Genomic DNA, 11,316 nt, shown 5'->3' with positions numbered 1-11,316 from the left:
ACTTCACAAAGATAATTTCTGGATTCAGAAGATGAATCCAGGAAAGTACTAATGCTATTTAGTGTGCCACCACCACCTTTTTTTAAAAAAATTAATACCAAAATAACTACATATATTAACAATTTTATCAGTACTTAATGTGAGAGCAGCTAAAAGAGTATTGGTATGCAATAATACACTTATCTTCTTAGAAGACAAAAATGCAGTTTTGAAAGCAGCTTGCACAGACAAAGCCATGTCATATATGGAGAAAGTACTTTTAGCAATATTTAATTGGTTAAATTTGAACAAAAACAGACTTTATCCATATACAGCTGGTAAGAGTTCTTTACATTGGTGAGCCAAAATTCTGAGGCTGCTTATCAGTGACTGGCGAGTTATATCAGACCTTGGTTTCCTCATAATTATCAAACTCAGTAGGTGTCTTGGTGCAGCGAGTGTCAAGGCAGAATGGCAGGCATCACTGCTGCATATCTCTTTGGTTGTATTGCCTTGATTTTAAACAAACAAGCAGGTAAGTCAGACTGATAGTTTTACTTTTTATTTTTTATTTTTTACTTTACACTATTTAGATTTTTAAAATGTATTTAAAAAGCAATTGCTTGTTTCATTTAACAAATTACTGTACATATAGTAACTGGTAATCTTGTACTTTCATTCACATTTGGTATATTGCGATCCTTTTTAAATAATTTTCCAAAGCTTTATTATTGTAAGTTATACACAGTTAAATTTTTCTGTAATAACATTTGCATACGAATAAGTTTATTTTGATAATTATAATCAAAAGGCAAAGCTACTAACAGTTTAGTGCATTTAACATGTGTTTTGACCATGAGTGTTATTTTTAAATAATGCATAACTAACCTTGTAAAATTGTTATAGTTTATCCTAATACATCTATTTGGAAAACGTAAAAATAACTGAATGGGAATGATCAGTTTTTGAATTCAAGATTTTTAATACAGTGTTTGGTATTTTTAAGAAATAAATTGGAATTTTTAGATTGCTTTATATTATCTGTGTTTTTACATAGAAAAAAACATTTAATTAATACTTTTTATTTATGTGTTTTTTTGCTGTCCAAAAGATTAATCATACATACATTTATAAAGATATACACAACCCACTTTCATTTAGTACATTAAAAATATGTCAAGTGAGTCAAGGTGAAGGATAAAGTTAATTATTTAGTTTATGTGAATAAAGTTAAATAAGTCCAATTCTGCTAGTACATAAATTTCTCTTAAATTTTTTATTTATTTATTTTTTGCATTTACAGTATACAAGACTTTAAATGTTTGACACTTTTAAAAGTAAAATTATGCACAATTTCTTTGTCATGATCTGACATGACTTAAAACATTTGGATATATTTTTATGTGGTGGTTAATAAATATTAGTCTAAATTAATCTGGAAAATGTACAAAATATATTTAAAAACATGTTTACAACAACAACAACAACATTTATTTTTATAGCACATTTTCATACAACCAATGTAGCTCAAAGTGCTTTGCATGATGAAGAAAGAGAATAAAGACAAAATAAATAAAAATTAAAATAAGGGAACACTAATTAACATACAATAAAAGTAAGGTCCGATGGCCTGGGAGGACAGAAAAATCAAAAAAAAACAAAAAACTAGATAGATAGATAGATAGATAGATACTTATTTAAATCATTATTCATAGTACTAAGCTGAAGCGTAAATCAATAGTACTTTTTCCCATAAAAGTATTTCTAGGGCTGTCAAATCTTGAAAAAATTCATGACATCCACAAAGTTAGAAACAAAAATAAAAATATCATATCATCATAAGCACGTTTGCTTATCTTTGATATTGGCATAAATCAGATATTAATACGAAATAAATGTCATATCTGAATCTGCCCCAGGCCTTACGCCTTTTAGCATCTTGGATAAGTTTCAACTCCAAGTAATTTTATATTGTAAAAGAGAACTAACAAAATTAAAGTGAAGATTAACTCAAATACTGTATAAAAAGAACATTTATGAATTGAATAGGCCCAACTGTTAATAAACTAACATCCTAACTGTATTTTTAGTTGTTTCTTTATGCTCTTTGATCAAGTCCAGTAAGACTCCTAAGTTTTCAAAATTCATAATTTAAGCTTCAAACATTTCATTGTGAAATTGTTTCAAACATTTGCACTTTAAAAGTAGAAGACTTTGTATATATTTACTTCAGCTTTCATTTTCATAATATATTTTAAGTTTTGTGAAATTCTTTTGTCTGGATTTTTCTGGCAAAATGTTAAAGCTAATGAACCAGATTGTTACTTGCAATTTTAACTTACATAAGCGGGTTGGAAAATGGATGGATGGATGGATGATAGATTCATTCTAATCTTAACCATTTACAAATTCTTTTAAAAAAGATATGCAACCATACTACTGATCTTTGCCTCAAATGATTGTGAAAAAATACACCATTCTATAACCTGTTATTTTATGTGCGTTATACACGTCAGTTTTACACGCATCTGTACAAAATGCACCCCTTCTTTCAGTCTGATGACTATATTCCTGTTAAGTACCTTATCAAAAGCTTTTTTTAAAACAACATATGTTTGTATAATTTTCATTTTGATCATTTTTTTTGCCTCCTAAAGCAATATTATATTCCCTATCTAATCCTAAAATGAGTATCCTTTCATACACTTTACCCCCCTGTATTGCCTTTTATAATTATTTCAACTAACTTCTCAGTGATGCACATTAAGCTAACTTCTCTACAGCTACCAGGGCTGGTCAAACCATGTTGTTATGACCTGGAACAATGCTTTCCCAGTATTCAGCAGCTTTTGAAAAAATCATATATATATATATATATATATATATATATATATATATATATATCTTTATATATATATATATATATATATATATATACATATATATATATATATATATATATACATATATATATACAGTCATATGAAGAAGTTTGGGAACCCCTCTCAGGCTGCTTAATAATTTACTGTACTTTCAACAAAAAAGATAACAGTGGTATGTCTTTCATTTCCTAGGAACATCTGAGTACTGCGGTGTTTTGCGAACAAAGATTTTTAGTGAAGCAGTATTTAGTTATATGAAATTAAATCAAATGTGAAAAACTGGCTGGGCAAAAATTTGGGTCCCCTTGTAGTTTTGCTGATTTGAATGCCTGTCACTGCTCAATACTGATTATTGCAACACCAAATTGGTTGGATTAGCTCATTAAGCCTTGAACATCATAGACAGGTGTGTCCAATCATGAGATATAAAGGTATTTAAGGTGGTCAATTGCAACTCTCAAAAGATCTGAAAACAAAGATTGTTCAGTCTCACGGTTTAGGGGAAGGCTACAAAAAGCTATCTCAGAGGTTTAAACTGTCAGTTTCAACTGTAAGGAATGTCATCAGGAAATGGAAGGCCACAGGCACAGTTGCTGTTAAACCCAGCAGGTCTGGCAGACCAAGAAAAATACAGGAGCAGCATATCCGCAGGATTGTGAGAACAGTTACAGACAACCCACAGATCACCTCCAAAGACCTGCAAGAACATCTTGCTGCAGATGGTGTATCTGTGCATCGTTCTACAATTCAGTGCAATTTGCACAAAAAACATCTGTATGGCAGGGTGATGAGAAAGAAGCCCTTTCTGCACTCATGCCATAAACAGAGTCGCTTGTTGTATGCAAGTGCTCATTTAGACAAGCCAGATTCATTTTGGAACAAAGTGCTTTGGACTGATGAGACAAAAATTGAGTTATTTGGTCATAACAAAAAGCGCTTTGCATTGCGGAAGAAGAACACAGCATTCCAAGAAAATACCTGCTACCTACTGTCAAATTTGGTGGAGGTTCCATCATGCTGTGGGGCTGTGTGGCTAGTTCAGGGACTGGGGCCCTTGTTAAAGTCGAGGGTTGGATGAATTCAATCCAATATCAACAAATTCTTCAGGATAATGTTCAAGCAACAGTCACAAAGTTGAAGTTACGCAGGGGTTGGATATTCCAACAAGACAATGACCCAAAACACAGTTGGAAATCTACAAAGGCATTCATGCAGAGGGAGAAGTACAATGTTTTGGAATGGCCGTTACAGTCCCCTGACTTGAATATCATTGAAAATCTATGGGATGATTTGAAGCAGGCTGTCCATGCTGAGCAGCCATCAAATTTAACTGAACTGGAGAGATTTTGTATGGAAGAATGGTCAAAAATACCTCCATCCAGAATCCAGACACTCATCAAAGGCTATAGGAGGCGTCTAGAGGCCGTTATATTTGCAAAAGGAGGCTCAACTAAGTATTGATGTAATATCTCTGTTGGGGTGCCCAAATTTATGCACCTGTCTAATTTTGTTATGATGCATATTGCATATTTTCTGTTTTTCTAAACTTAATGTCACTGCTGAATCCTACTGTTTCCATAAGGCATGTCATATATTAAAAGGAAGTTGCTACTTTGAAAGCTCAGCCAATGATAAACAAAAATCCAAAGAATTAATAGGGGTCCCAAACTTTTTCATATAACTGTGTATATATATATATATATATATATATATATATATATAGTGCACTTCTGCATATGTTGCCCAGTCTTTGTTTAAACATTTTAATTTTTGCAGCACTCTGCTCTGAGCAATCTCCACATCATTTATAATATTTTCATAATATTTCTTCAATATACCCAAAAGCTACCAGAAATTTATTAATCTATTCATTTGTTAAAAATTGAAGAAAACAAAGCAGATTATTTCATTTTTCTATATGATTGTGACGTTCCAATATCTTCTGACTTACAGTTTCAGAAAACCAGGTCTGAATCCTAGACTTGTCTGTGAGAAGTTTGCATGTGCTGTCTCTGCCTTGATGCATTTTTATCTGGGTTTCCACTGAAATCCGAAGTTGCCTGTTGTGAGTGTCTGTGTATTCCTCATCCAGGTTTGGTTCCCTCCATTAGACAGAAGAATTTGATTCTCCAGAACCTTGACCTTGGATTAATTAGGTTCAGCCTATGGATTGATCAATAACCATAATTATTCTTTATTCAGCAGGCAACCTGCCAAAGGTCATTGTTAATATCTGAGTAATTAGAAAGTAAAATGATAATATGCAATAGGGAACAAAATGTAAATTAGAGAGGTGAAGTAGCATAGTACTGTGTACATAGTAAGTGTACACAAAAACTAGCCCTGCTAGAAAACTGTGGCTGCCTAAAGTTAGCACAGCTCTAGATACTCAGATGAAGAGCAGCTGGGTAGAAAGACTGCAATCACATGATGTGTTGTAAAGAACTGTATCTCTAAAAGGCGCAGATGGCCATATTTAGCTCATTCTCAAACTTCTGTAGCTTGCACATTGACCCTTTTCTTAATACTAATATACAGAAGAAATTCTTAATAGTATCTTTTGCATTAACAGCAATGCTCTTAAAACACTCTATTGGCATTTAACACTAAATTTACTATGGGGTCAGTGTTTTGTTTTTGTGAAAATCCTGTAACTAATTACTAAAAATCCAAATAATAATTAAATAAACACTCAATTCTATGCCTTCATAATCCCTGGTTAAGCTTAGAATTATTTATCAAACGTTTACTATACAGTAGAACAAGCTTCTCATGCATGTACTTTTTCTCCTAATTTACTTATTAATCATTTGAGTAGACCTATTACTGTATATTTTCTAGTTGTTATTATTTTTGTATGAAATTGTCCTCAATTTTTGCAGCATTCAATGGTAAGTTAAACAGTATAATTAATGTTTTAAAAACATTAGAACAGTACAACAACTTAGGTGAGAAAACCTGTTCACCTAGTTGAATAGAGTTGAGTTTTGAAGATCCCTAAAGGTTCCTGAAGCCTTACTATCTACTATACTATTTAGTAATTTATTCTGTGTGTTTATAGTTCTGTGATTAAAGAAAACTTTTCTATGCAAAATTTACTCTTAAGAAGTTTCCATTTGTTGTAAAGAAGTTATTTTAAAAAGTTATATATACAGTATATATTTAAAGGAACACTGATCCCGAGGGAGACCATTTTTAACACTATCTAATTCTGAAAACTTTTCCCACATCACAACTTTTTGTTTAAGGTGCTTAAGTCAATTTTTCTCCCTACTTCACAAAGCAACTTCGATTCTCACTTTGATTCATTTAATAACTATCGTTTCATGTGGAGTTTACAAAGATCTTTCTGAAAATCAAGGTAATCACATCATAATCACATGATCTTTCTGATTTGACTCAATGCTGATTGCTTGCCAAAAGGCCTGTTTTTTCCATATGATGCTCATTCTTTTCCTTAATTATTGTTTCCATTAATTTGCCTGTGATGTATTTCAAGCTTACTGGCCTAAAGTTAGTTGGATCTGCCTGATCATCTTTTTATACACTTGGATAAAATCTTTTAGCTTCTAGTTTTCAGAAATTTCCCCAGCACTAAGTGATTTTCAAAGGTTTTACTTTTTTACACTGTTGGTCAAAGTGGTAGTTATGAATGTTTGTTTGAGATTGTTTTTTGTGACACAAGTACAAACTGGTCTGTTTAATTGTTACTGTGTTACACCTTTGTTAACATGGTTGCTGTCCTTTCCAGCGACCCTGGATGGAATAATCTATTTCAGCAGTATTGTCTCTGTTAAACATACTAAACCCCTTCCATTTTCTTTTTCCACATAACCAATTACCACACAATAAGCATCTGTAATAAATGTAAAACCAGCTGTAAGCTTACAACACTGATTCTTCAAAACTTTTAAGGAACAATGAAAAATCTTTGTTATACATTTTTATTATTCAATCCATCCATCCAGGGTAACGACAGTCCCAGCAAACATCAAGTGCAAGGCAGAAACAATCCCTGGACAGAAAGCCAGCTCATCAGAGGGTGAATACAAGCACATGTGTACACTAGCAGCATCAATTTATCAATTCTCCAAATCCCGTAACCTGCATGCCTATGGAAGGAAATCAAAACATACAGAGGAAATCTACCAGAATAACATACAAACTCCAGGCAGGGGACATCTGGGAAACGACCCCCTTACTGCAAAGCAGCCATGCTTCTGTTGTGCCACCATGCACCCCACATGTTTAATTATTAACAGTATACATTACATATATCAAGTTAACAATTTATCTGTAAAATGTAAAATACATACTTTAATGCATATCATCATAAAAATGATATGAAGTATACATCTTAGTAGGAGGATAGCTCTTGGACATTTAAATCAACTTAGAAGCCAGTCATCATTTCACAAGAAATCAGTATGATCTTTAAATACGCACTCTTCTAATTCTTCTATGTGTGATGTCTGCCATCAATGCTATAGCTGTCATGGTAGTTGAAATAGTTTGGCCATTTGGTGCACCATTATATTGTTACAGAATGATTATGATCAAGTGCCTTAAATTTGTAAATGATGTGCAGTTAATTTCATTGTATTTAATACAGCCCAAGTCTTGGATATGAATATTAAAAAGAAAGGGAAATCACACAGAAACAGCACTGCTTTGACACTGGGTGCCACCTGTTTGCAAAACCGAGCAGAAATATGTGTACACATGCTGTCAGGTTGCTGTGCAAATGTGTATGGCTTTACAGCAAGTTTAGTTTTTACACATCTAGATGTGAGCGTGGAAACAGGCGTACACAACATTTTTGTATGTAAGCACCATTTATATATGAGGGCCCAGATGATGTGCTCTGTATTGTGTAATTATGTTTTATTTGGTCAAATAAAATCAATCACAGATCACCATTCAAATGTCAATTTAGCTTCATTGCACATTTTAACATGCAATTAGGCTGATGAGGCAAAATAGCAAATAGAATAGCCAGAATCAGCAGTGAGTTGCAAACCATTTTATGTTTCCTCTGAATCAATAGCGCTGCTGTTTAAAACATCAGATAATTACTTAACTGCTCCTCATTAAAGCACAGACAAATATAAAGTAACAAAAAACACTTTTAGAAAACAGGGTAAAGAGAATAAGATATACGAAAGAGTTTAGCTCACCTAAAAAGCAAAGAGAAACTGCCAGAGTCAGCGCTATTTCACAAACCGTTTTGCATCCTACTGCACTGCTGCAGCCAGCATGAGAGGCAGAGAGCAAGTGCTAGGCATCATAATAGAAAACATCCAGAACCCCATCTCCCAATGCTTGAACTTTAATTTAACCAGCTACACACACAACACAAGTAGGGAATGAATAACATGTGTGACGAACAATGCTCAAACAATGAGTGCTGGGGAGAGACTGAGAATATGTGAAATCCCAGGAAGCTACAGTAGAATATATCCATCGCTTCATTCACGCAGATTCATTGTAGTGCTCAGTGCACAGCAAATTCAGGTTTTGCTTTTTGAAACTTTCTGGAATTTATTTTTCATATTTTCAATCTGCATTTAAATAAATCCATGGATATGGAGGGCCAGCCGAATGTGATTTTTTTAGGAGATACAGTTTGAAAGTATTCATCAAGTAACTGTATTCTTGAATACATATTTAGAAACATAATGCAAGCTGAATCCTGAATACTCACTTTTGTATTCTGAATACATAACTCCTGGTACCTGTTTTGTGGAACAGCCCAACCCTGCTCACAATAATATGGATCATTTCATAGTTGAAGTAGCCTTCTAGTGCAAGTCAGGTCACTGATCAAAACATTCAAGTTTGTTTTTTTTTCATATTTACTGTTTTAGGTTTCTCTTATCTTAATCCTGTTTGTTTCTTTGTGATACTAGCTAATAATTCAGTAGAGTCAAAATATTGTATATAATTCCATTTTCAAATAATGGTTTACACAAAAATCAGACAATTAAAAATGTTTTTACCAGATACATAAATGTCAGCAAACAAAACAAAATTAAAAAAAAGTTTCATTTGTGTGTTTTTTTTATTTTGTGTTGTAAATTTAAACATCTGCTTTAGGTCTTCTTGTTTAAGTGTCTCCTAATTATTTAGTTGATTTATGCTTATTTGCCATGGCAATTTTTAATTGGGAATTTTGTAAGAAATGCAATTCTCTATACAGTAGGAGTCACAGCCTTGCATTACTCACTCATGAACTTTTAATGTCTTATCCCGAAGTTACATCAGGGTTGCTTTCATTAAAACCATCCATTCATTTTCAATCCTAATTATCTAGTTAAAGGTTATAGAAGGTGGGTGCCTTACCCAGCTGAACTGGACATGAAATAGAGTTACACTCATGAAATTAATTTGTATTTAATGTCACTAACACTATGCACCATTATATGGTTACAGTATCAAACACAAAACCAAAACCTACAAAAAATAGAAAGGAGAAAAACAATAAAAATAATTTCCCATCTTGGAGACAGTATAAGGACATGGACATAAACTTTACTGATCTAAAGCTAAAAGTATCATAAGGAGACAGAGAAATGATTTAGGTTACAATATAAATAGCTGAGTAAAGCTGAATAAAGCATAAGGGTAAACTTCACACACACATTATGAAGTTTTTCTTCACACGGAGAATTATAGACACTTTGGAATAGTGTGGTAGGTACATAGTTTGGTAGATAGTAGGACTTTAGGGACTTTCAAAACTAGGCTTGATGTTATTTTACAAGACTTAAGTGGATTGGACTGATGAGCTTTTTTGGATTGAATGGCCTGTTCACATCTAGACTTGTATTACTTCTAAAATACTTCTAATCAACATTTGAAACATTCCATTCTGGTCAATCAACACACCTTTGAAATAACATTGATAAGAGCAACTAATGGCATTCACTTGATGACAGATGTAATTCTTCTTAATCTTCTGGATTTTACTCCATTTGTTATTATATTGATCATACTATGTTGGATAACTGCCTTAAAGCCTGGGCATGAATCATTGCATTATATCTTACCTTTCTGAAGGTCAGTGTCCAGTTCCTATAGGTAGAGCTTCTACTTCTGTAATTCTGGTCATCTGTGGTGTGCCTCAGGGTTCCGTTTTGGTTCCAGCCCTTTTTTAATATAACTATTATCCCCTGGGCAAACAGCTGGGAGACAAAACATCATTTCCCTTTTTTATCTGAAGACAAATTTATGACTCAAAGAAGCTTAATAATAATAATAAAAATAAATGGCTCTGTATTTTAATGAACTGTTGTAGAATGGCAACCAACACTTCAAACCTTAATGATAATAATAGAAGTCAAGTTTATAGTAGGTTGGTTTCACTAAGACAGTACCGAAACTCTCAATTAATTTAGGTGATTAGTTTAGGATTGATGTTTGACACTAATTTGAGCTTTATGGACTGTTTGAATAAAGTTACTAAGACTGTATTTTATATCTTTTAAAACTAATGCAAAGGTTAGAGATTCAGTATTGATGGCAGATACGGAAAAGCCCATTCCTGCTAATAATAATTATTGAAATGTTCTTTACACTGACCTACCTAAATATTTACTAAGCATTTTCAATTTAATCAGAAAACAGCTGCAAGAATGAACAAAACAAACCACATCTCTTCTCTTCTTCAGAAATTGCACTAACCTCCCATGAATTTCTTAATTTATGTTAATATGTTTATAGCTTATTTCTAGAAAATTCAATTTAGATATTAAAACTGTAATATTTTGGATTGGCTTGTTTACATTATTCCTCCTAGAATTTGGTCAGTTTATTTTGGAGAAATGAGGTACAAGGGACCTACAAAATGTTTATGCAATTTTTTTAAGTCTATTTATTAAGAATTTCAAAAACAAATTACATCACTTTTCTACATTCTTTGCGATGCAGTTTTTCCCAGCGTCATACCAACTTTTTAATGTCCAATTACTACTCCTCCCACCTTCACCGTTTCCAACAAAGATAAAGATAAGTGCAGAAACTTTTTGAACGTCCCAGGTATTCTTTAATTTAGAAAATATAATTTTCAGTGAAGTAATTATGAAGCAGCACACTGCAGAATAAATATATTAATAAAATATTGCATGAAAAGGACACAGTATTTATATAAAATATCAGTATTTACACTAGCTACAAGAAAGTCTTAATAGTGTTACATTTTTTGAACTTTGTTTTTTTTAATTCTTGATTAAAAACGGCAATAAAAGGGGTAATTAAATCAAATGCTGGTTAAAAAAAACATTTTTATATAACTCTAGTGTTTATTTTAGTGAATGTACAGCTAAATTCTTATTTGTGTTTTTCCTTTTTGGCAAATAAATCAATCAATAAATAAATAAATAAAGTGAGTAAGTACTTTCCTTTATCACTAGGCCACACTGCCTAACACAATGAGCATTTGTCCTGCATTTACTTA

At 32.5% G+C, this 11,316-nt stretch overlaps 1 protein-coding gene across 1 annotated transcript in view; it reads left to right on the top strand.

The window, feature by feature from the left end:
* The first annotated feature begins 426 nt into the window (after positions 1–426).
* LOC127526721 (scavenger receptor cysteine-rich type 1 protein M130-like) overlaps positions 427–11,316 on the top strand; it is a 69,684-nt gene continuing 58,794 nt past the window's right edge. Inside the window, exon 1 of the mRNA XM_051923161.1 lies at positions 427–514. Within this exon, the coding sequence (XP_051779121.1) occupies positions 451–514 (64 nt within the window). The 5' untranslated portion in view covers positions 427–450. The remainder of the gene's footprint in view (positions 515–11,316) is intronic.

Source organism: Erpetoichthys calabaricus, chromosome 2, assembly GCF_900747795.2.
Source record: "Erpetoichthys calabaricus chromosome 2, fErpCal1.3, whole genome shotgun sequence".
NCBI lineage: Eukaryota > Metazoa > Chordata > Cladistia > Polypteriformes > Polypteridae > Erpetoichthys > Erpetoichthys calabaricus.
This window is presented reverse-complemented; position numbering and strand designations above follow the sequence as displayed.